This window comes from Hemitrygon akajei, chromosome 9 (assembly GCF_048418815.1).
Source record: "Hemitrygon akajei chromosome 9, sHemAka1.3, whole genome shotgun sequence".
In the NCBI taxonomy this organism is placed as follows: Eukaryota; Metazoa; Chordata; class Chondrichthyes; order Myliobatiformes; family Dasyatidae; genus Hemitrygon; species Hemitrygon akajei.
The window spans coordinates 75,892,178-75,919,047 of record NC_133132.1 but is presented as its reverse complement, the minus strand read 5'-3'; the positions used below and the strand labels follow the sequence as shown (position 1 = coordinate 75,919,047).

The 26,870-nt window shown below is 40.5% G+C and overlaps 1 protein-coding gene across 1 annotated transcript in view; it reads right to left on the bottom strand.

Moving 5' to 3' along the window:
• rngtt (RNA guanylyltransferase and 5'-phosphatase) overlaps positions 1–26,870 on the bottom strand; it is a 335,310-nt gene that overhangs the window by 204,945 nt on the left and 103,495 nt on the right. The window contains exons 9-10 of the mRNA XM_073056388.1: positions 12,442–12,577; positions 8,326–8,397 (exon numbers count right to left, since the gene is read on the bottom strand). Coding sequence (XP_072912489.1) covers positions 8,326–8,397; positions 12,442–12,577 — 208 coding nt within the window. The remainder of the gene's footprint in view (positions 1–8,325; positions 8,398–12,441; positions 12,578–26,870) is intronic.

Here is a 26,870-nt window from a genome sequence, read left to right as displayed (position 1 = left end):
TATATAGTTGCAAGAAAAGTTTGTGCACCCTTTACAACTACCTGGCTTTTTTATATTAACTACTAATAAAATGTGGTCTGATCTTCATCTAAGTCACAATAATAGGCAAGCACAATTTGCCTAAACTAGTAACACATGAGCAATTGTACTTTTCGTGCCTTTATGAACACATTGTTTAATCATTCACAGTCCAGACTGGAAAAAGTATGTGAGGAATTGGTAGAAACTCCTTTAGCAGCAATAACTTCCACTAAATATTTCCTGTAGCTGCTAATTAGATCTGCACAAAGGTGAGGAGGAATTTTATACCCTTCCTCCATATGAAACTGTTTCAGTTCATCAATATTTCAGCAATACTTTGCATGAACAGCCCTCTTCAGGTCATGCCGCAGCATCTCAAATGGGCTAACGTCTGGACTCTGACTTGGCCATCCCAAAACATAAACGTTCTTCTTTTTAAATCCTTATACTGTATTGTTGATTTACTCATGTTTCAGATCAATGTATTGTTGCATCATCCAACTTCTATTAAGCTTCAGGTGACAGACCACTACCCTTTCAGTCTCCTGTAAAAATACCTTCATACAATTTTGGATTAACTGTTTCCTCAACGATTGCAAGCTGTCCAGGCCCCAAGACAGCAAAGCATTCCCAAACCGTGATGCTCTTTTCACTATGCTTCACAGTTGGGATGAGGTTTTGGTGTTGGTGTGCAATATCTTTTTTCCTCCAAACATAGCGGTGTGCATTTCTGCCAAAGAATTAAACTTTTGTCTCATCTCTCCACAAAACACTGTCCCAGAAGCACTGTGGAAGTACTGTCTTATGCAAACTTGAGACATGCAGCCATGTTTTTGTTTTGGTGAGCAATGGTTGTCCAGGTTGCATGCCATCTTGGACAATGACTCCCATCCACTCCATAATGTACTGGTTAGGCACAGGAGTACAATCAGCCAGAGACTCATTCCACCGAGATATAACACTGAGTGTCATAGGAAGTCATTCCTGCCTGTGGGCATCAGACTTTACAACTCCTCCATCGGAGTGCCAGAGACCCTGAGCCAATAGGCTGGTCCTGGACTTATTTCCACTTGACATGATTATCTTATTATTATTTAACTATTTATGGTTTTATATTGCTATATTTCTACACTATTCTTGGTTGGCGTGGCTGTAACAAAACCAAATTTCCCTCGGGATCAATTAAGTACGTCTGTCTGTCTGTTTCCTTCGAGGTGTCCTTCCATGAATACCATTCTTGCTTAGTCTTTTTTTCTTATAATGGACACATGAACAGAGACTTTAGCAAGTTCTAGAGATTACTGCAGGTTTTTTGCTGTTACCCATGAATTCTTTTTCACATCCATCAGCATTGCACGTTGCGCTCTTGGTGTGATCTTTGCACGATGCCCAGGGCAAGGGAAAGTAAATTCTCCAAATGGAATTTCTTCCACTTGCAGATAATTTCTCTTACTGTGGAATGAAGACGACTCACATTTTTAAAAATGATTTTGTAGCCTTTTCTAGCTTCATGCCTATCTCTACAATTCTTCTAAGACCCTCTGTTAATGTGCAACCGTGCCTTGATCAAAACAACTTTCAGATCTTTCATGAGAAGAGCAGGCACTGACAGTAACCTGACTTTGTGTATCTTGTTTTACAGCAGGGCAACTCTACAACTCAGACCTCCAATCTCATCTCATTGATTGGAACACCTGACTCCAAATAAATTCTGCAGAAGGCATTACCCCAGAGGTTCACATACTTTTTTGAACCTAGACTATGATTGCTTAAATGGTGTATTCAGCATTGATGAGAGGAACTACAACTGTTTGTGTGCTGAGTTCAGGCAGATTGTGGTTATCAATTAGTGTAACTTACATGAAGATCAGACGACATTTAATGAGTAATTAATGCAGAAAATCAGGTAATTACTTAATAATAGGAGGGAGAAATATTTTTCCTACAAAATGTTCAGTTCATTCTGAAATCTCTGCATTGGAAGTGCAGAGACTACAAATCGAAACTCTGAACAACCAAAATCTTTTGGGATAGATGCTCAAAAGTTCTCAAGAACAAAATCAGAAATTTACAGAATCAGCAGAGGTTCCATTGTAACACACATAAAGCATTGGAGGAACTCAGCAGGTCAGGTAGCAACTATGAAAATGAATAAACAGTCAATGTTTCAGCCTGAGATCCTTCTTCAGGACTAGAAAGGAAGGGGGAAGATGCCAGAATAAAAAGCTAGGGGGAGGGAAAGGAGGATAGCAAGAAAGCGACAAGTGCTTCCATTATTTAGTACATCAGAGTAATTCTAAAATAACCTGAAATGTTTTATTAATGAAATTTTGATATTCATTCACCTTATTGGGCAGTCAGAGGGGATACTTTCAATAGTTACATCTTTCTGTCAATTTTAACAGCGCATCACTAAACAGCATCCCCTTTGACCATAACACCAATTTAAATTGCACATCTGTCTGCATATGGTCTATATTCCTCCATTCCGTGCCAGTCTACATCCCTCGTAAACACTGAGATATCTGCTTTCACCACTCTTCAAACAGCATGTTACCAGCACATAGCACTGTGTAAAGAAAAAATTGTTTCGTAAATCTCCTTTACACTTTCCTCCTCTCACTTTAAAGCTGTGCCGCCTTGTATTTGATGCTTTCACTGTGGATACCTAGAAGACTTTAAATATCTACCCTATTTCCTTTTACCTAGTTCCTTTGTCTCTGCTGCATGTGTTCCCAGGATAAGGCTTTCCTTTCCAGGATATCAGATACACCCTCCTCCAAAGAACAGGGTTCCCTTCCTCTACCAATGATGCTGCTTCACTTGCATCCCCTCCATTTCCTCAAACTAACGTACCACCCCATAAGCTTCTGCATCCAACACATCATTCTCTGCAACTCCTGCCATCTCCAAAGGGATCTTACCACCAAACACATCTTTCACTTCACCCCTCATCTCCGTGATTCCCTTGTCCAGTCGTCAATCCTCGCAAATCTGCTTCCTGGCACAAAGCGGCCAAAGTGCTACAACTGCTCATTTGCTTCCTCCCTCACCTCCATTCAGAGCACCAAACAGTCTTTCCAGGTGAGGCAACACTGCACCTGCAAATCTATTGGAGTCGTCAATTGCATCCAGTGTACCTGATGCTGCCTCCTCTACATTGGCAAGACCATCATAAATTACTGGACCTCTTTGTCAAGTATCTCCACTCCATTCATTAGCATAATTTCACAGTGTCCAACCATTTTAAATCCCATTTCCATTCCCGGTCCATGGCCTCCTCTTGTACTATGATAAGGCACCCTCAGGGCGGGTGGAGAGGCAAAACCTCATACTCCATCTGGGTAGCCTCCAACTAGATGGCATGAATATCGATTTTGACTTCTGGTAAATAATTTTTCCCTCCCCATCCCTCTTCTATTGCCAATGGCCTCTTGCCTCTTCTCACCTGCCTATCACCTCCCACTAGTGTTCCTCCTCCTTCCCTTTCTCCAATGGTCCCTTCTTCTCTCCTATAAGATTCCTTCCTCTTCAGACCTTTACCTTCCACACCCATCTGGCTTCACCTATCACCTTCTAGCTATCCCCCCCTTCCCTCCCCCCATCTTTGAATTCCCCCTTTTCCAGTCCTGAAAAAGGCCCTAGCCCAAAGCATCGACAGTTTATTCATTCCCATGGATGCTGCCTGATATGCTGAGTTCCTCCAGCACTTTGTGTGTGTTGCTTTGGATTTCCAGCATCTGCCGAATTGCTTGTGTTCAGTATTTACCTTGTTAGTTTGTTTTAGAATGTCGTTTGCTTCAAATGACAGTGTCTGGAAGTCCAATAAGTAAAAACTGACCCTACTCATTTTATTGTAAGATCACACCACACATCACCAAATCTTATCACAAAAAATTGATCAAATAGTCTACCTTGCACAACTCCAAAAGTATAATCTTAATTTACAAACACCGATGTAAACAGCATTTGGTACTGTCGGAGTGAACTCACAAAAGCACTGTAAACTTCAGCAAACCTCTTTCATCCTGGTATTCCAACACTTGGCAATGAAGGTCAACATACCATTTATCTTCCAAACATTTTGCTCAAGCTTTGGGCGCACTGCTATTTGACTTGTGGCCTTTTTCCCCCCAGCCCTTCTTCTGTGCCATAGCATGCTCTTGTACATTAATGATGCAAGTTTTTGTTGCCTTGCATAAGGATGAGTAATGCAAAGATTTACTTTTATTTAATGGCATAAGATTGCATTTCATCTTATGTGGTAGATAAAAACAGTGGCAAAAACAGAACAGATATAAATCAGTAAATTTTAGAAATTATTTCTGAAACTATTAAAAATGTTTATACAATTTGTAGAGTTTTTTAAAAAATCTCACTATGCTGCACACAGATGGTGAGCTGCAGTATTTTTGCATTAGAACCTGAACAGCAGGGTCATTTTCACCTACTGTCTAGTTGCTCTTCAGCAATTTGCTTCAGCTGGGTGTGTGTATATAATCTTTTAGTTTCACACAACTCAGTCTTAAATTAATTTACTGCAAAAGCCAGAAGATCAAATGTCCATTTCTTAGTAAAAGGAAGTCATAAAAGGATAATTACGGTGAAGTGACATTTTGCTAGGCATAGCAGATCTGCAAAAGTGCAACATCTTCAAATGCATTCAACCATTTTAATCTTTAACAAAACTTTAGAAATTATTTTTGCACATACACTATGAGTAATTTCTAGCTAAGCTGAATGAGCATTTTCTATTATTAATATTATAGAAGCATTCAGTGTGTGAGGCAGTGTAAAAGAAATAAAGAAAGGACGCCAATTCAAAATATCGATCCTATTTTCCTCTCTTCACGGATGCTGCCAGTATTTTCAGAATTTTCTGTTTTTATTTCAGATATCCAGTATATATCATTCATAGCATTTTGAACATGTCTGAATTTTAGAGCATAATTTAAAATTAAATATTGCAATTTAACCATTCTACTTAGCTGAAAAGTTCTCCAATACCAAGGAACAATAAATAGCTACTTTAACTTTGGTACTTTCATCCACAGGTTGCTCATGTGAAATCAGTAGACGTGCAAAGTAACATATACAAGTGCTATACTTAGAACTAAGTTGAAATATTGTCTATTTGTCTCTGGCAAATCAATCTAAATGCTTAAGCACAATTGTTAAAATGTATTTTGGAGTTTGCTGAATCTTTAGATAAAACACAGAACTTTACTTTCTTGCCTCCTATTTTCTGAATTTCTTTTCGGCTTCATTTGTCAGTATACTTGTGTTTTAATTGGAAGAACAGATGGTAGGTTGGCAGTCAGGGTCAACAATTTTTCTCACTTCAACACTGTTTCCTGACACAATTGCCATTCTGCTGTTCTTGAAGAAATAGTCATCCACACTATCTCTGATATACTATCAAGTCAATGTAATCAAAAATCACTGCCTTTGTCGTCAAATTCAGTTGACTATTAAAGGGGTTGCAGCATTCACACTCTTGCAACTTGAAAAACACTTCACATTTCGAGTAGTATTGAAACATTGTCACTGTTGTAACATAGGCAACATGTACGCAGTGAAATAATTATGCAGATAAATTCATGACGTCTGACTCAAATAAGAATGTTACTCGTCAGCCAAAGCTGATGCCAAAGTGTTAAAAATGAGCCAATGCTGACATTTGAATGTTTTTTTTAAATCTGAGAAAATAACATTAGACTTAGTCTTAGCACATTTTGCTTGCAGCTTTTTTTTAAAGTACTGTTTCTTCAAAATCACATTTATTCCATTTTATTGTGATATAAAACAAAACACTCACATCCTTAAAGGGTAATGATCAAAACAGCAATATCATTTTGGACCATGGAGATAGGATAGAAAGTATGTAGCATGATCCAGTTTCACAGTAATACAATTTCAGTACAGTTTTTTGAGGCCATTATTATTGAACTGGCTCTCGTAGTTTACATAATTATGTTCAGTTCACATCCAAAATTCACCTTTGTAGCAATGCAATTCCCTAATGCCAGCTTCCCAGAAGTCAAAGAAATATTGCCAAACTAAATACTGTTTGACTACAATTTACAACAAATGTTATAAGAACCATTTGGGGAAAAGAGTAAAGAAATATAAAAAAATGTTTAGACCTTATAATATCTGACAGAGCAACAATGACATGCATATCTTCTCTTTCAGCACTAGATTTGGCATTTGAAAAGGATAACTTTGTCACTTTTTAAAGGAGATCCCTGAAATCAACATTACATCAGGGAAAAAATGGAGAAGTATGTAAAGTTTAGGAAGCTAGAATTAAGCAGAGCAGCTGAGGATTATGAGAAGCCAGAAAAGCACTCAAAAAGGGAATTAGGACAGCCAGAAGGAACCATGAAAAATCCTTGGCAAGTGATCCCAAGGCATTCTATACATACATCAAGTGCAAGAGCAAGAAGATAAGTAGGCAGAGTGTAGGACAACTCAGGGATAAAGGGGGAACATTTACTTGGATGCAGAGGCTGTGGGTGAGGTCCTTAATGAGTATTTTACATCATTATTCACCAAGGAGAAGATCAAGGAGGATAGGGAGATCAGTGTTGAATGAGTTTATATGTTGCGGTATTTCAAGATAAAGGAGGCAGCAGCGTTGAGCATTAAGGTGGATGGTCCCCAGGGCCTGATGGGATATACCCCAGATTATTGATAGAAGTAAGAGAAGGGATTGTTGGGTCTTGACCAATATCTTTGTGTCCCTTCGAGCCACAGGTGAGGTCCCAGAATACTGGCAGGTAGCTAATGTTGTTCCAGTATTCAAGAAGAAAGCAAGGAATAAGCCTGGAAGCCAAAGGCTGGTGAGTATCACCTCAGTGGTAGGAAAGTTAGTAGAGAGAATTCTTAGGGATAGGACTGATGAGCATTTGGAAAACCATGGCCTAAATAGAGAGAGCCAACATGGCCTTGTGTGGGGCAAGTCGTGTCTTACTAACCTGATTGAATTTTTTAAATGGGTGATGAGGGTGATTGATTAAGGTAGAGCTGCAAATGGATTTTAGTAAAGCATTTGATAAGGTCCCTCATCCAGAAGATTAAGATGCATGGGATCCATGGTGAATTGTCCATTTGTATTCAGAACTGGCTTGTCCACAGATAGACAGAGGGAGGTGGCCAAAGGAACTCATTTTAGCTGGAGGTCTCTCATTAGTGGTGTTCCACAGGGATCTGTACTGTTGCCAGGATTAAAGGGCATGTGTTATAACGAGGGTGGACAAACCTGGGTTGTTTTCACTGGATGCTGGAAGCTAAGGGGAGATCTGATAGAGGTTTATAAGATTATAGGAGGCATAGATAAGAGTAGACAGACAATATCTTTTTCTAAGAGTTGAAAGGTCTAACACCAGAGAGCATGCTTTTAAGGTGGGGAGGGGTAATTGCAAAAGAGATGTGGAGGGCAGATTTTTTACTTCTACAGGAACATAAACTGTTTTTCTCTTCTACTTTTCTTAAGTCTAGAAAGAACTCGTCTTAAAGATACCCACCCCACAAGTTATTATTTTTGCACATCATCCAATCATATCAGTGTTGAGCATTATAATAGTTAAACAAGAGCAATAATCACTGGAATACCAGAAAGTTCAAGTATTTAATACTGCACAGTACTTGTACATCACCCACCAATGCCAATTTTAGAATTAGCTTTTATGATTGAATATTTCTGGATTATTTGTAGTTTGCATTTTTGAAAATGCATACTTTTTAAAACTATCTTACAAAGCTTATTCATAAATTAACAAAAGGAACCAAGATTTGATCCAAGGACCAATGATGTACATCTATAACGTAAATGTGAACACATACTTTGAAAGTAACTGTGTAATTTCTAAATGACATCAAATTAAATTATCTTACAACACAGACCATCACATCCGATCCAGACTTCAATTACCTGGAGGTTACCAAAATACCCTTCCCTTGAGTTAATGTCCTCTACATTCTTTATCATTGACATGTGCCCAGACTAAATTGAAAATTTTTGTAAAGAAATTGCTGGGCAATCAATGCAGTTCAAAGTGCAGTGTAAATGCATTTTCTTATTCGCTGTTTGAAAGAATTCACTGTGAAATACCAACTTTAATGTCTCAACTAACTCTTTCACTTTCATGCGAAAACTAAAACAAATCCTCGAGAAGAAAACTGAAGGAAAATAAATCGTTCAAATGCCGCTCCATATAAAATTCATTTTATGTTCAACTCACTGCTCAAAAATAGTAAGAATTATTAAAGGAATAATCCAATAACAAAGCCAATACTTACATTAAATTTTACTATGTCATATATCAAGTATCGAGGAACAGGATGTCCATTTACTTTGTCAATTATCATTTCCTAACAACAAAAGAAAAAAGAATTAGCACTTTGACACTTACAAATCTGATGTGTGATTCAAGTAATATAATGAAGTTCAGGGATTCAAATGTTAATTGATCAATTGTAACTTCACTTAATCTGCTTGCTATATTAAAAAATAATTGTACCTATTAGCATAAGATATTGTCCAATAACACATGCTCTACAAGAACTAACCAAACCAGAAAATGGTTTCTTAAATAAATAAATAATGTGACGATTTTCAGTTATGAATATGTTAATCAATTTAACATTCCACATTTCATTAGGTTTGAAGGAATGTTTTCCCACTGAGTGAGTGTTTATTGTGAGCCTAATAATAAAATTTATCATAGAAAAAGCCTGGTACTGAGATGCACTGGTGCAATACATGTTACATTACAGACAAAACATGGGTGTACATTAATTTCTGTACTATTCATCACAGAGTAAGTTAGGAAAATCACACCTATTATTGAGGAACAGGTAAAATGAAAAAAGAAATTTAAAAATTCAGAGGAACAAAAAAAATCACTCTTCACTCAGGATAAATGCTAGCATTGCACCCTGTCCTATCTCTCCAGCTGCACCAGCCATATTATCCAAAATATATTTTAAATAATTTCTTTACTGATGCTTACGTTACACTAGATACTGAGATCAATCAGAACTGGCAGGTAGCAATATCAATCTAGTAGCAATAAATAGTTCTTTCTTCTCATCATTGAGCTAAATCTGCCCAGTTTTATAAATCAATAAAGCAATTTCCTTATCAGATTATCTTATCCACCAAACCATGAAGCTTTACTGCCCAGAACATAAAACAGATTTCTAAGTTGTCTGTTGCTCTGTTGCAGCTTAAGTCCAAATTGGAATCTTAAAGTACTATAAATTGTTGCCAATTTGAAATAGTTCAGCAGCACAAATCATATCTCAAATATTTCATATGGGAAATTTCAAAACAGCAGTATTTTTTATTGCACCTGTATATTGTGCACAACAGCTGTCAATAATAATCAACCAGACAATGTAGTGCATTCCTCAAGTACCCCAAAAACTTCCATGGTATTTAAATCCATATGCAGTCACTATGATCACATTTCTGAGCCAGAAAACTACTTTTATACCCCTCCTTTCCCTTTCCTCCTAAGAAATAGCAATCAACATTCCTTCTGAAATGTTTATAGGCAAAGTACAGTACTGCAACTCCAACCTATCAGTGCATAACACTACATATGAGTGCTTAAATGATTAGACTCGTGCTTTTACACTGCATCCTAAACAGAAAAACTATTAGGAACGAAACCAAAAACACATGAGCTCAGGAAGAACTTCAAATAATTATTACAGCCTAGCAAAAGGTTCCTTTCCCTCTTGAAATGTTTAAAAATTCAGCTTAAATAGCATTCAGCATTAATATTTTTACATGCATTCGAATTAAACTTAAGAAGAGAAAAAGCGACGTATATGTTACTAGTAATATCTTTCCTTTTCCGTATTTTAAACAGTGCAATAATTTTTGGAAAGGGTCAGATCCAACAGCTATCCCATCTGTGCCACCTGCTGCTGTTCACATATTACCATCATTTCCAACAATATTCAAGCCAGTAACTGCAGCACACTTACACCCCACACAAATTGACAGTCACATTGATCATGGTGACATTTCAATTTTGTCAGCTTTCCAATTGAGCCTCAAGTTCAATTACACCACCCATAATTGCCAAGCACTGAACTGTTTTGTACTCTTCACTGCAGTCAGAATATTATCGATTCAAGCTCTGCAACCCAGAGAAAAAATTATTTTGCAGCCAATTGTTTCTCTGTCTCTTCATATGGGCTGGAGTTCCATTGACACCAGCAGCTTCCTAGTACTTCAGAGATGGCACCATCCCTCGTGTGGGTCAAAGGAACAAGTGTCAGCTACTCATTTGACCACAGGAAAAATCAGCAAGCCCTCAAAGGGTTTTCAACTTTATTTATTTGTCTATCATTGGCAAGACCAACATTTATTGTCCATCCCTTAATGCCTTTCTTAAGCTGCTGCAAACCTTTTGCTTCATGTACTTTCATAGCTCTGCTACAAAGCAAGTTCCAAGATTTAGACCGATGTAATTGAAGTACATTTCCAAGTCAGGATGGTGTACAAATTGTTGTGAACATTGTGGTAATGATCTTTGAACATAAAGTCCTTGATCTACTTAGGAGTCTGGGACCATGGGTCTGGGAGGTGATATTGGAGTAGTCCAGAGAGTAACTGCATTGCATCTGTAAATAGCACACACTGCAGGCACTATCCACTAGTACAGAGGGAATGAAAATTTAGGGAGATGGAACAGACTACTTTGCCCTGGATGATGTTACTATTTTAGTTATTAGAAACATAGAAAACCTACAGCACAATACAGGCCCTTCAGCCCACAATGCTGTGCCAAACATATACTTACTTTAGAAATCACCTAGTGGTACCAATAGCCTTCTATCCAGGAGTCTCTTAAACTATTGCATCTGCCTCCACCACCGTCGCCGGCAGCCCATTCGACACATTCACCACTCTCTGCGTAAAAAAAACTTAACCCTGACATCTCCTCTGTACCTACTTCCAAGCACCTTAAAACTGTGCCCTTTCGTGTTAGCCATATTGAGGTTGAGCTACACCTATTCAAGTAAGTGGAATGTATTTCATCACAATCTTGGTAAATACATTTTAGATGGTGAAAAGCCTTTAGAATATCAGGAGCAAATTCACTTACCACAGAAGATCGAATCTCTGAGCTGTTCTTGTAGTAATATTATTTAGTTGACCACTCCAATGGTGAGCCAACAGAATGTTAAAGATGGAGCACTCCAATTATTATGCCACTGAATGTAAAGGATAGATTGCTAGAGTCTCCCTTGATGGGATTAGTAATTGTCTGGCACTCTTGTGGCATGAAATACTTCACTTGCACAGGAATTACAAATGGTATTGAACATTTCATTAATGTAATCAGTAATGAACTTCCACACTTCCAGCCTTATGACGGAAACTAATGAAGCAGCTGAAGGTGGTTGAGCTGAAGACATTGTCCTGAGGAGATAATGCAATGATACCATAAGGCTTGGATGATTGATCTTCAACGACAATAACCATCACTCCATAGCCTTCTCTCTTTGGACAATGAATGACTTCCACTGACATGAGATACTTGCTGCCATGCTCTGTTATTGTCGTGAGCATTTCCTTAAACCTCAGGTTGAATTCAGCACAGAGAAACACATTTGTCACTGAATCTCAGCTGACATTTCCCATTCTAGCACAAAAACTCAAATCATTTGTAAAACACCAACTTAGATCATCAAATTCACTTCAGACAAGGAATTTGATCCCTGAAACTCTGATCTGCGTGTTTTCAAACTATTCTCAGTCCCATGTTTATTCACTGAATTAGTCAAATAGATTCACTGCGATCTAGGATTACAATCTAAACCCATAGTGTAAGGAAGTGCATTTTTGTCAGAGGTGTCAACCATCAAATGATTTAATAAGCCATCTGACAGATCAGACGAATGAGGGAATTCTCATGGTAATATCATGAGCAACAAATTTTCTGTATTTGTACCTTAATTCTCAACTATTGCAACCAAAAGCTAATTAACCAGGTGTTCATCTCACTGCTGGCCAAGAAACTGAACCAACAGCAACAACAGCACTACAAAATTAATTATGCAGCTTTGCAATACACTGAACAAAAGTCCTTTTACTTTCCAATGGCATTTTGAAGTTCATTTGCTCCAATTGAAAAGTTAAATATATCAACACAAGTTAGCTTCAAAGTTTATAAGAAATTTTTTTTTATTAAAGTTATTGCAATAACCAAATAGAAATCAATATAGCATGGCAAAAAACTTTCAACTATCTACTAATATGAACAATACATTAAAGGGCACAAAAGGAATATTGCCATACAAAACAAATCTGAATCAACTGAAAATAGTTCAGTGTAATGGCAACAAATGTCGGTTGCTTTGTCCTAAAAGAGTCACTTTAGAAAGCTTTCTTACCCCATCCAGTAAGGAATTACTCAGATGAAGACGAAGATCCTTCCGAAGAGGAAACTCCAGGTTCGCCACATGAAAGACTGCAAAGTCTCGGTCAATCATGTACACATCATTCTTGCCATCAATGAGCATCATATACCTGCAACAACAACAAAAATACCAAAATCTTTCACTAATATGCTTCAAAAAAAAACTGACAGGACTTTGCAAAACTGGGAAATAAGGTACTAGAAATCATAACACTTTAATACCATCTCAACTTTCCAAATCAGTAATTCTGGCATTCTAACCAAATACTCACACACATCTAACCAGATTTCCTTTGCACTGGCATGTCTAATTATGTGATTTGGTGTAAAGGATTCCTGCATTAATTGCTGCCTGCTTACCCGTAATCAAGTAATCACTTAGAGTTTTGCAGACTAAATCCTTACACAAGCTAAAGAGAACAATGATATTATCAATTTCCTTATTGGTTAATGAAGTAGACTACATAAAATTATTCAAAAGTATTCTTTATCCAAACACAAAAATGAACTTTAAAAAAATATATATATACTGGTTATAGTTTTTACACACCTGCCTTCTTGTGCATTCAGTACTACCATACAAAACTGAATGGTAAGCAGCTAAAATCATTAAATACTGTCCCTTGTACTTATTCTTATGTTGGCTTAAAAGGCTGGGTGGTTCTCAGCAAACAGAATTTTTCCTGTCAAACCAAGACTGGTTCATATCACTAACTCTATGGCTTCATCTATAAACATGTCCATGTAATTTTAGATAATTAGTGCAGCAAGGGGAATACTAATATAGGTGAAACGGACAGCTCAAGGATTTTAATCTGATTAAATCTATTACACATAGAAAAGCCTATGGTAAACATACAAGTCACAGTGAGTGATTATTTCTTTAGCCCTTGGATAGAGAAGAAACAAGCAAAATAAGCTAAAATCCTGAAACCTATAAAATGATTGAAGAAAGCAAAGACACAGACATTGACTTATGTGTGCAAAACACCATTTGGAGGACGGAGAGGCTGCATGTATAAACCCTATGGAGAAAAAAAAATTCCGTTCACCAGTTCTATTCCTATATTGAAAATTGTTTGGCCTAAATTTTATTGATGGGAGTTGCTGAAATGTCAGGCTGTAATGGACATTGACTATTCATTATATTAGTGATTCAGTACTTGCAGTAATTCCTTTGGCCTCTGATACCCCTTTCTTTGACCAAAAGTGCCTCTGCCTTGGGCTATAACATTTCTGCAAGATCTCTTCTATTTCTTCAAGTATTCTTCAAATTCAACACCTTAACAAGAATCAACCAAGTGATTCGTTCTTGCATCTTGGTGCTTGGAAGTAGGTACAGAGGAGATGTCAGGGGTAAGTTTTTTTTACACAGAGAGTGGTGAGTGCGTGGAATGGGCTGCCGCTGGCGGTGGTGGAAGTGGAAACGATAGGGTATTTTAAGAGACTCCTGGATGGCTACATGGAGCTTAGAAAACTAGAAGGCTATGGGTAAAGCCTAGATGGTTCAGCACAGCTTTGTGGGCCGAAAGGCCTGTATTGTGCTGTAGGTTTTCTATGTTTCTATCCTTGTATAACTTTATACTTCAGAATACCACTTTTTCTACTATCCTCCAATCTGAAATATCAGAGCTGATGGGCTTAAGTGTATAAGGAGACACTGGCTAGACTGGAGCTTCTTTACCCTGGAGTGTACAAGACTGGGGGCTGTTCTTATATAGGCATACAAGGGAAAGAAAAGGTGAATGATCATAATTTTCCATCCAGGGTAGGGAAGTCTAAAACCAGTGGACACAAATTTAAGGTGAGAGAGAAAAGATTCAAAGAGGTCCTGAGTAGCAATTTTTTCCAGAGAAGGTAGTGGGTATATGGAACAAGCTGCCAGGGTAAGTGGTAGAGGCAGATACAATCACAATACTTAAAATTTGGGCACATATAGGGATAGGAAAGGTTCAGGGAAATATAATCCAAATATGATAGACATCTTGCTCAGCATGGACAAGCTGTGCCTAGAGTCTGTTTCTATGCTGTACTATGACTCTATAGGCAAAATTTATCCACACTAATCCTTTTATTCCATGGGTCTTTTGGTCACACCAACTAATATGTCCCATTTTACCTTGATGTGCATCCACTTATTGATTATACCTGAGTGTATTACAATTAGAGACCATATGTTAATACAATGTGCAACTTTTGGAATGATGATAGCTATTCATGCTTTAATGCCAAGCAGCAGAGTTACTAAGATATTCTAAGATTTCAGATTTGTGCTTTAAGAAACTTAAGAAAGCACCAATTTGAAAAACAAATATGCTTATAATACATGGAATAATTCTAAGTTCTTGAGTGCAGGATTGATATTTACATTCTGCCATCTATTAGCTTTGTAGCTGTAATACACAGATTATTCAAATACAAAAAGAATGAATCCATTATTTAGATTACATCCTTTCAAGGAGCATGAATTTCACTGGCTCCATTTTCAAGTAAATGATGAGTCATAAAAGCATCAATGATGCTGAAAAACTGTAAAATGAAAATAAAGTCAAACTTCCACTGAACTACATTACATTTAACATCCAATAAAATACACTATTCATTATTTTATGTGTAACATCAAAATTACAAGATACAAATTCTGAGCAAATATCTCACATCAAAATACCTTCAATACAACATTAAAGCAAATTGAAACAAAGGAACTTCATAAGTAGTATTTGGAGTCATAACACATGACTTTTAATAGTAGTACCATCACCAAGTTTCCCCACTGTCAATACCTTGGAAGTCACCACTGAGCAAAAACTCAACTGCACCAGCTCTAGATCTCATTGATTCAAAAGTTGGACACCCTGCAGTGAATGACTTAGCTCTTAACATTCAAAGATGTCCCCATGTCTACAAGCTATTAAGACAGATGTGTGATGGAATAAATCCACACTTGGTCAGGATGACTGCAGCTCCAACAAAAGCTCGGTGTCAGCTACGTAAGACAAGGCAGCACCCTTGATCAGCATCCCAATGAATACCCTAAACATTGACAACAATGTGCAATATGCAAAATTCAATTTTCCCAGGCCACTCCAACAGCACTTCCCAAAGCAAATACTAAGTTCAAGGGCAGTTGGTGCACATTAAAATCACCTTCTACAGGTTCCCTTCCAAGTCTTACATTATACTAATTTGGGAAAGCACTTATCACTGCTAAACTTAACACCATGGATGTACCTTGCTCCTTTGCATATTTCTGTGTTATGACCCCAGCCCCCTCCTTTGTGAGAATCGCAAGAGCCTAGTCGAAGGGGGGGTCAATGACCCAAGAGAGAGAGTGACGTGCTGAATTGGACTCAGGAGAGTGAGGGAGAGGCCTCAAGGTTTTGGAATGTGGTCTGGCCTCTCAGCCAGACAAAAGCCACGGAAGGGCCATTGTCTCTTGGAGACACCTTTGGGGAATGGGGACTGGGTTACGTGCAAGCCCTCAGGGCAACGTGGGCTGGGAAATGAGGAGAGATTGCCTCACCCCACCCTGATTGACAGCTACAACCCTGCAAGTCCCGATAAAAGGTGGGCTGCCGAGCCGGCCCCTCAGACGCACCAAGGAGACATACTAAGAAGACACGATAGCGCTTCCCATCGGAGCGGGAAGCCATTTTGAAGATTCCGGATCGGGAGTCTGTGGCTGAAACCAAAGGAAAAACCGTTTTTAACTAACAACAGGGATTTGCTTCGCAAAGACAACGGGCAAGTGTTCCTTTCTCTCACCAATCCCTCTCTCCAACTCGTGAAATGCCAGCGGTTCCCAAACGGAAAAGCCTGCAGATTTATGAGTGACTTTTATATTTCCATTGGACTCAGTATTATCCCCTAGACAACGATAGAGCTTATTTCTGATTGATTATTACTATACCTGTGCTTTAGATTGAGTATTGATGACGTATATGATCTGAATGTTTTGTATTAACCATACGTTTGTGCCCCTTTATAAATAAAAAACGTTTGAAAATAGTACCATCAGACTTCAGCGGACCTCTCTATCTTTGCTGGTAAGTCACCCAGTTACGGGGAACGTAACATCTGTCACCATCATAATTCCACCACCATTTGCTTCTACTCCTCCCCTTTGACTATTTGATTGAGCTAAGCAAACCAACGCTACTGCCCAGTGTGTGGTCCAAGATCCCGCAGGAGCTTAGGAGGTAACGCCAAGGCTGCAAGGCTGAAACAAAAGTTAAGGCTAAGAGGAGGAAATATAAGCTTCTAACCCCGTGATCATTATGGGAAACGTAAGGTTCTTGGGAAATAAGATGGAGTTTGGTGCACTGATTAAGACCCAGAGGGAATACCGGGACTGCAATGTTTTGTGCTTAACTGAGACCTGGCTACATACCATTGTGCTTCCAAACCCGGCTTCAAGACCATCTGATCAAAGAGAGGCGTTATACTGAGCAAAAAAAAGGGAGGAGGGATTGCAGTGTTTGTAAATGAAAGATGGTGTGATCGCAGACACGTTACTGTAAAGGAGCATTTAGGTAGCCTGGACATTGAGCTCTTAGCCATTGGGATATGATCATATTATCTGCCTCAGGAATTCTCAACTGCAGTTTTAGTTGGTGCTTACATTCAAACTTTGGCTGACGTATGGGATGCTATTCTTTCGACCATCGCCAGAATACAAACTCAGTATACCAATGCTTTTGTGGCTGTTACTGGGATTTTAATCATGTTTCTCTCCAGGCAACAATATCAACTTTTTATGAATATGTCAGCTATTCTACATGGGATAACAGAACACTGGACCTTCTGTATGCGAATGTAAAGGACGCATACAGTGCCACTGCCCTTCCCCCATTTGGCAGATCTGATCACAACCTGGTCCTGCCTACACCCAGGTATGTGCTCTTATCCAGCAGCAGCCTTTTGAGCAGGCTCAACTGACCGCCTATCCATTTTGTGGGCGGAAGGAGTCAGAGTACCATGCTTACATGAAATGTGAGAGGTTGCAGCCCCAGTGAGTTCTCAGGGTGCTACTGCTGAGGTTCTAGCTGCAATTTAGTCCCACACTCCTCATATGTGGGCACCCGGTTCGGAAGGGGTCAGGGCATGAGGAGGATCTTCTGGTGGGCTTGCTCCTGGGCCTGGCCAAGATGGCCATTCATGTGTCTAAGCGGCGGAAAGTGGAGGGCACTCTCCAGGCCAACTGTCTGCCCCCTTTCCAAGGATACATTCCTGCCCGTCTGTCCTTGGAGAGGGAACACACAGTCGCAATGGGAACAGTAGGGCACTTCTGGGAATGTTTCCCCACCCCCGGGATATTGACTGTTTTATAGACGGTACTAACCATATTTTAATCTGAGTATAATGACTGTCTTCTAAATATTGAAGTCGGTACCTTGTGTAAGTAAATTTTTCTTGTTTTGTAAGAAAAAGGGTCACACTGTGCTCAGCACCATCTTGGCCCCACAGCAGATTAAATGGTTTGTTGATAATAGTAATTGCATTTTAATTTGTAATTGTAAATAGATCTGTGAACTCCTAAAAGAAAAAACAAAGATTGTATGGAGGTAGACTCAGGATGTTAATGAGGTACTGCAGGAATGCTTTGAGAGGACAGACTGGAATGTGTTATGTGAGCCACAGAGAAGACATTACAAAATGACTGATTGTATCACAGACTACATCAAATTCTGTGAGAACACCATCTTGCTGCTTCCACAACAAGAAGCCCTGGATCACCAGTGTCCTGAAAGAGCTTTTGAAAAAGAAAAGAGCCTTCAGGTCTGGATTTAGACAAATACTGAGCTGAGTACAGAAAGAACTGAGGGCAAGTCTGAGAGAGTGCACAGACAACTACGAGAGTACAAGCTCCAGCAGAACAGCAGAAGGGATGTGTGGTTGGACATGAAGCAGATCATTGGTTTCAAGATTAAGGTAAAGGAAGATCGAGGATCTTGGATAGGGCCAATGAATTGAACTTGTTTTCCAACAAGTTCAGCATGGGACCTCCTGCTGTCCCATTCGTCACTTGCCCAAACCACACACCCTCCTTGCCCCCAAAGCCTTCTCCGTCCACCCCTCTGATGAGTGCTTGTGTTTCAAACCCTCCACACCTCCCAAATTTGCAGTATCCTGCCTCCATGGGTTGACTACCTTCCCCTGCCTGACTGTGGCTGTAGATCAGCTTGAGAGACTACATCAAGGCAAGGCTGCTGGTCCAGACAGTATCAGCCCCAGGGTACCGAAGGCATGTACCAGTCAGTTGTCTGGTACTTTGCAGCACCTTTACAATATGTGTCTGAGTCAAGAAAGATATTAGTGCTATGGAAGACTTCCTGCTTGGTTCTTCTACCCAAGAAGGCAACTCCATCTAAATTTAATGACAACAAACCAATTGCCCTCTCATGTCATGTGATGACAGGTGAGATCTTCATTGGACCCTCTACAGTTTGTCTACCAACCTCATGTGGGAGTGGATGATGCCATCATCTACCTGTTGCAGAGAGCTCACTCCCTGGAAAACCAACACTAAGGCTGTTTACAAGAAGGAGGAGACAAGTAGATTCTATACTCTAAGGAAGCTGAGATCCTTCAATGTGTGCAGCAGGTCGTTCGAGATCTTTTACCAGTCTATTGTAGCGAGTGCAGTCTTCTTTGAGGCTTTATGTTGGGGGAGCAGCAACGGTGCTGGTGATGCAAAAAGACTAAATAAACTCATCAAAAAGTCTGGATCCATCCTTTGCTACAACCTGGACTCTTGAGTTAATGGTGGCGAAGAGGTCACTAAACAAACTATTATCCATTATGGAAAATCAGGCACATCCTCTCCATGACCTACTGAATAAGCAGTGGAGCACCCTTTCGAACAGACTCAAATCAGCTCCGCTGTCACAAGGACCATGACAGGAAAACTTTCCTAACAAATGCAATAAGCATACACAGCAATTCATCTGTGTGCGACAGGAGAACACACATAGTACAATAGTCTGTTTTACTATTTCATACACTATTACTGCACAGTGGTAAATTATTATTGTGTATATTATTATTCTGTACTTAAAGTCTGTACACTGCTAAATGTGTTTTTAAATATTGCTGCTGTAACAAAAGAATTTCCCACTCGGGATCAATAAAGTACTTATTATTATTTCCTTCATGAACCTTCTATTTCCACCAACCGTTCCCCTACTTATGGCATTTTTCAATGCAACAACCTTTCACCTGTTCACTTGCACTTTTCCAGGTGTTTACAAGTGGCCTTCTCTACATTAAAAAAGTCAAGCACAGACTGGGATGCATTCAGTCTACAAGGGCAATTTTGAGGTTTCTGCTGCTCGCCACTAACCATCCATCCCTCTCTGATCTCTCTCTGTATCCTAGAGTACAGTTATACTGAAGCCCAAGCATCTGCTTGAGGACAACACCTCATTTTTTCTCTGGACCCAATACAACCTTCTAGACTAATGACTGAATTCTACCTCAAGTTGTAGTGCAATCAATTCGAGTATGTTTTCCAAAGGGAAACCCCTCATACAATCTCTTCTCCCTCCTGCTGTCTGGGAAAAGGCTCCGAAGCATTTGGGCTCTCACGGCCAGACTATGTAACAGTTTCTTCCCCCAAGCTATCAGACTCCTCAATACCCGAAGCCTGGACTGACACCTTGCCTATTTGTCCTGTTTATTATTTATTGTAATGTCTGCACTGTTTTTGTACACTTTATGTAGTCCTGTGTAGGTCTGTAGTCTAGTGTAGCTTTTTCTGTGTTGTTTTTTTCATGTAGTTCAGTCTAGTTTTTGTACTTTGTCATGTAACACCATGGTCCTGAAAAACGTTTCTCATTTTTACTATGCACTGTACCAGCAGTTATGGTCGAAATGACAATAAAAGTGACGACTTGACTTGAAGGGGTTGTCCATTGGTGGGTTTTCAGGTGGCTGTGGAAGCCCATCCTGGATCCATACACTGTGAAGAGCTTCCAGATCTTACAGTTCTGCCCCTTTCACCACTGACTCTGGGATGTTAGAGTGGATTACCTTATGAAGAACCACCTGTGCTTGACATTGTTTAATGTGGGAAGGCTGATGTGCATGCAGCCACCACACAGTCCTTGATGGATCAGGGTCAGGATCTAGTGCAACTGTGGACCACTCACTGCTGTAAACTTCCTCCGCCTTCCTCTGCTTTTGTGATATGTCAGCATCTTCCACCAGCTATGCTACTAAGGTCTTGGTTGAAACACTCTTGGTCTGGAACCTCCTCCTTGACTTGACCATCATGGTGACCCTACCAGGAGCTAAGCACCAGGTGGCTAAACTCTTGACTGCATCTCACAAACTCACAACCCTCTCCACGACAAGGTGATAATCTCTGGAGAAGACTTCAATAAATTAGTTTCTTCAACTGTATCAGAATGGTAAAGCCCTGTATCTGTGATACAGACTCAGTTCATCTCTCCACTAGTACAGTTTGTGGAACATTTTAACTACGGGGCTCAAAGTAAACATGAGTGAAGTTAACCCTTTGGTTTAAGAGCTTGACGGTTGAGAGGTGGTAACTTTTTTTTATTTCAGAATCAGAATCAGGATTATTATCACTGGCATGTGATGTGAAATATGTTAACTTAGCAGCAGTTCAATACAATACATAATCTAGTACAGAGAGAAAAATAAAATAAAAATAATAATAATAATATGTAAACAAACAAGTAAAGCAATTAAGTGTATTGAACAGATTTTTTTAAATGTGCAAAAAACAGAAATACTGTACATTAAAAATAAGTGACGTAGTGTCCAAAGCTTCAAACTCCATTTAGGAATCAGATGGCAGAGGGGAAGAGGCTGTTCCTGAATTGCTGAGTGTGTGCCTTCAGGCTTCTGTACCTCCTACCTGATGGTAACAGTGAGAAAAGTGCATGCCCTGGGTGCTGGAGGTCCTTAATAATGGACACTGCCTTTCTGAGACACCGCTCCCTGAAGATGTCCTGGGTACTTTGTAGGCTAGTACCCAAGATGGAACTGACAACCCTCTGCAGCTTCTTTCGGTCCTATGCGGTAGCCCCTCCATACCAGACAGTGATGCAGCCTATCAGAATGTTCTCCACGGTACAACTATAGAGGTTTTTGAGTGTATTTGTTGACATGCCAAATCTCTTCAAACTCCTAATAAAGCATAGCCCCATGTTGGGATCAGGTTAGATCCTCAGAGATCTTGACACCCAGGAACATGAAGTTACTCATTCTCTCCACTTCTGATCTCTCTATGAGCATTGGAATGTGTTCTTTCATCTTACCCTTCCTGAGTCCACAATCAGCTCTTTTGCCATACTGATGTTGAGTACCAGGTTGTTGCTGCGGCACCGCTCCACTAGTTAGCATATCTCACTCAGTGCTAATCGTCAGCGAGGAGGATATCTTATCACCAATCTGCACAGATTGTGGTCTTCCTGTTCTTCAACCTGATGGTGAGTCCTAAAACTCCTGTGCCTTTGGCACAAACGAGAAAAGAGCATCTCCAGGGTGGTGAGCTTCCCTGATGATGGATGCTGCTTTCCTGTAACAATGTATCATGCAGTTGTGCCCAATGGTTCGGAGGGTTTTACCCATGATGAACTGGGCCGTGTGCGCTACCCTTTGCAGGATTTTTCGTTCAAGGGCATTGGTGTTTCCATACAGGCCGTGATGCAGCCAGACAATATACTCTACCAAACATCTACAGAAGTTTGTCAAAGTTTTAGCTGTCATGTTTAATTTTCAGAAACTTCTCAGGAAGCAGAGACACTGCCGTGCGTTCTTCATAATTGCATTTACATGCTGGGCCCAGGGCAGGTCCGTAGAAATAATAACAGAGGAATTGAAAACTGCTGACCCCCTCCACTTCTGATCCTCTGAGGAGAATTGCCTCATGGACCTTGGGTTTCCTCCTCCTGAAGTCAATAATCAGCTCTTTGGTCTTGCTGACACTGAGGAAGAGGTTGTTATGGCACCACTCAACCAGCTTTTCAATCACCCTTCTATATTTGCAATTTGCAAGGGGGATGGGACCCGGAGCGATAGAGCAGTGAAAGAAGTGCATGGAGTAAAGCCAGATCTAACATATAGAGAGGCTTTGAGGAAAGAGAAGCAGAATAAAGGGTGTAAAGGTAGTAAGGTAGAGGGGCTAAAGTGTGTGTACTTCAATGCAAGAAGCATCAGGAACAAAGATGATGAACTGAGAGCTTGGATACATACATGGAATTATGATGTAGTGGCCATTACGGAGACTTGGCTGGCACCAGGGCAGGAATGGATTCTCAATATTCCTGGATTTCAGTGCTTTAAGAGGGATGGGGGGGGGGGGAAGGGCAGGAGAGGTGGTATTACTGGTCAGGGATACTATTACAGCGACAGAAAGGGTGGGTAATGTAGCAGGATCCTCTTTTGAGTCAGTATGGGTGGAAGTCAGGAACAGGAAGGGAGCAGTTACTCTATTGGGGGTATTCTATAGGCCCCCTGGTAGCAGCAGAGATATCGAGGAGCAGATTGGGAGGCAGATTTTGGAAAGGTGCAAAAATAACAGGGTTGTTATCATGGGTGACTTTAACTTCCCTAATATTGATTGGCACTTGATTAGTTCCAAGGGTTTAGATGGGGCAGAGTTTGTTAAGTGTGTCCGGGATGGATTCCTGTCACAGTATGTTGACAGGCCGACTCGGGGGAATCCCATACTAGATCTAGTATTAGGTAACGAACTGGGTCAGGTCACAGATCTGTCAGTGGGTGAGCATCTGGGGGACAGTGTTCACCGCTCCCTGGCCTTTAGCATTATCATGGAAGAGGATAGAATCAGAGAGGACAGGAAAATTTTTAATTGGGGAAGGGCAAATTATGAGGCTATAAGGCTAAAACTTGCAGGTGTGAATTGGGATGATGTTTTTGCAGGGAAATGTACTATGGACATGTGGTCGATGTTTAAGGATCTCTGCAGAATGTTAGGGATAAATTTGTCCCAGTGAGGAAGATAAAGAATGGTAGGGTGAAGGAACCATGGGTGACAAGTGAGGTGGAAAGTCTAGTCAGGTGGAAGAAGGCAGCATACATGAGGTTTAGGAAGCAAGGATCAGATGGGTCTATTGAGGAATATAGGGTAGCAAGAAATGAGCTTAAGAAGGGGCTGAGAAGAGCAAGAAGGGGCCTTGGTGAGTAGGGTAAAGGAAAACCCCAAGGCATTCTTCAATTATGTGAAGAACAAAAGGATGGCAGGAGTGAAGGTCGGACCGATTAGAGATAAAAGTGGGAAGATGTGCCTGGAGGCTGTGGAAGTGAGCGAGGTCCTCAATGAATACTTCTCTTTGGTATTCACCAATGAGAGGAACTTGGTGACAGTGAGGACAATATGAGTGAGGTTGATGTTCTGGAGCATGTTGCTATTAAGGGAGAGGAGGTGTTGGAGTTGTTAAAATACATTAGGACGAATAAGTCCCCGGGGCCTGACAGAATATTCCCTAGGCTGCTCCACGAGGCGAGGGAAGAGATTACTGAGCCTCTGGCTAGGATCTTTATGTCCTCGTTGTCCACAGGAATGGTACCAGAGGATTGGAGGGAGGCGAATGTTGCCCCCTTGTTCAAAAAATGTAGTAGGAATAGTCTGGGTAATTATAGACCAGTGAGCCTTACATCTGTGGTGGGAAAGCTGTTGGAAAAGATTCTTAGAGATAGGATCTATGGGCATTTAGAGAATCATGGTCTGATCAGGGACAGTCAGCATGGCTTTGTGAAGGGCAGATCGTGTCTAACAAGCCTGATAGAGTTCTTTGAGAACGTAACCAGGCATATAGATGAAGGTAGTGCAGTGGATGTGATCTACATGGATTTTAGTAAGGCATTTGACAAGGTTCCACACGGTAGGCTTATTCAGAAAGTCAGAAGGCATGGGATCCAGGGAAGTTTGGCCAGGTGGATTCAGAATTGGCTTGCCTGCAGAAGGCAGAGGGTCGTGGTGGAAGGAGTACATTCAGATTGGAGGGTTGTGATTAGTGGTGTCCCACAAGGATCTGCTCTGGGACCTCTACTTTTCGTGATTTTTATTGACGACCTGTATGTGGGGGTAGAAGGGTGGGTTGGCAAGCTTGAAGACGACACAAAGGTTGGTGGTGCTGTAGATAGTGTAGAGGATTGTCGAAGATTGCAGAGACATTGATGGGATGCAGAAGTGCGCTGAGAAGTGGCAGATGGAGTTCAACCCGGAGAAGTGTGAGGTGGTACACTTTGGAAGGACAAACTCCAAGGAAGAGTACAAAGAAAATGGCAGGATACTTGGCAGTGTGGAGAAGCAGAGGGATCTGGGGGTACATGTCCACAGATCCCTGAAAGTTGCCTCACAGGTAGGTAGGGTAGTTAAGAAAGCTTATGGGGTGTTAGCTTTCATAAGTCGAGGGATAGAGTTTAAGAGACTCGATGTAATGATGCAGCTCTATAAAACTCTAGTTAGGCCACACTTGGAGTACTGTGTCCAGTTCTGGTCACCTCACTTTAGGAAGGATGTGGAATCATTGGAAAGGGTACAGAGGAGATTTACCAGGATGCTGCCTGGTTTAGAGAGTATGGATTATCAGAGATTAGGGGAGCTAGGGCTTTACTCTTTGGAGAGGAGGAGGATGAGAGGAGACGTGATAGAGGTGTACAAGATATTAAGAGGAATAGACAGAGTGGACAGCCAGTGTCTGTTCCCCAGGGCACCACTGCTCAGTACAAGAAGACATGGCTTTAAGGTAAGGGGAGGGAAGTTCAAGGGGGATATTAGAGGAAGGTTTTTCACTCAGAGAGTGGTTGGTGCGTGGAATGCACTGCCTGAGTCAGTGGTGGAGGCCGATACGCTAGTGAAGTTTAAGGGTCTACTAGACAGGTAAATGGAGGAATTTAATGTGGGGGGTTATATGGGAGGCAGGGTTTGAGGGTCAGCACAACATTGTGGGCCGAAGGGCCTGTAATGTGCTGTACTGTTCTATGTTCTATATGCTGATTCGTCACCACCTTTGATTCAGCCTATGACAGTTCTGTCATCAGCAAACTTGAATATGACATTGGAGCTGTGCTAGCCACACAGTCATAAGTGTAAAGCGAGTAGAGCAGGAGGCTATGCATTCCGCCTTGTGGTGAACCTATGCTGATGGAGATCGTGTAGGAGATATTGTTGGCAATGCGAACTGACTGGGGTCTGCAAGTTTGGTTTTTGAGGATCCACTGTAGGTATTCAGGCCAAGCTCTTGAAGCTTATTGATTAACTCTGAGGAATAATGGCATTGAATGCTGAGCTGTAGTCAATAAAGAGCATCCTCATATATGCATCTTTGCTGTCCAGATGTTGCAGGGTTGAGTAAAAAGCCTTTGCTGTGGACCTGTAGCAGTGGTAGACAAGTCACTTCTCAGATAGGAGATGATATGGTATTTGATGCAGGTAGTCCATTTAAGAAATTTGTGCCATCCAGGTTTCACCAGAATGAGCCAATTAATTAAGCCAATTAAAACTGTGTGTGTGTGTGTGTGTGTGTGTGTGTGTGTGTGTGTGTGTGTGTGTGTGTGTGTGTGTGTGTGTGTGTGTGTGTGTGTGTGTGTGTGTGTGTGTGTGTGTCTGTGTGTGTGCGTGCGCGCATGTATATATAGATAGATAGATAGATAGATAGATAGATAGATAGATAGATACTTTATTCATCCCCATGGGGAAATTCAACTTTTTTTCCAATGTCCCTACACACACACATCAAATAACATTCATGCAAATAAATTTCATTTTTCTGGTTGCAGATAATTAATGGCTGATAAAGAAGGGCGGTGGTCAGACCAAATAGTATTTGATTCCTGATCAACTAATGAGATAAACTTGACACATCTGAGAATTAGTAGTGATTGACAATTTAGGTGTCATAGTCATGCTGTGCCTTAGTGTACCAACACCCTGCAGTTTCACACACAGCAAGTTTTTTAGCTCCACAGTGTCATTGGCAGAAAGAGTGAATGGAGGAGGAAAAGGGCATACATATGAGTCAGGCCTTGATTACAGACCAGGAACATATACACCCCCCCCCCCCCCCCCGCCCCGCCGGGAAACAGTTCAAGCTGCTGAGGGAGAGCAAACACAGCTCAACAAAACAGACAGTAAAAGGGGAGAGAGAGAGATTAAAAATTAATAATTGTTTTAATCATTAAAGTGCATTAGCAGTAAAATTTCTGCAACGCTAGACCTACAGAATATCAGTATCTAATATTACAGTGATCAGAGTTCAAGCATGCCATCCATTATATTATTCTACAGCAGAGGTTCCCACTCTTTTTTTTAAGCCATGGACCAAGACCATTAAGCAAAGGGTCAGTGGACCCCAGGTTGGGAAACCCTGTTCTACAGGGACTAAATTTTCCAGTACTATAGCATCT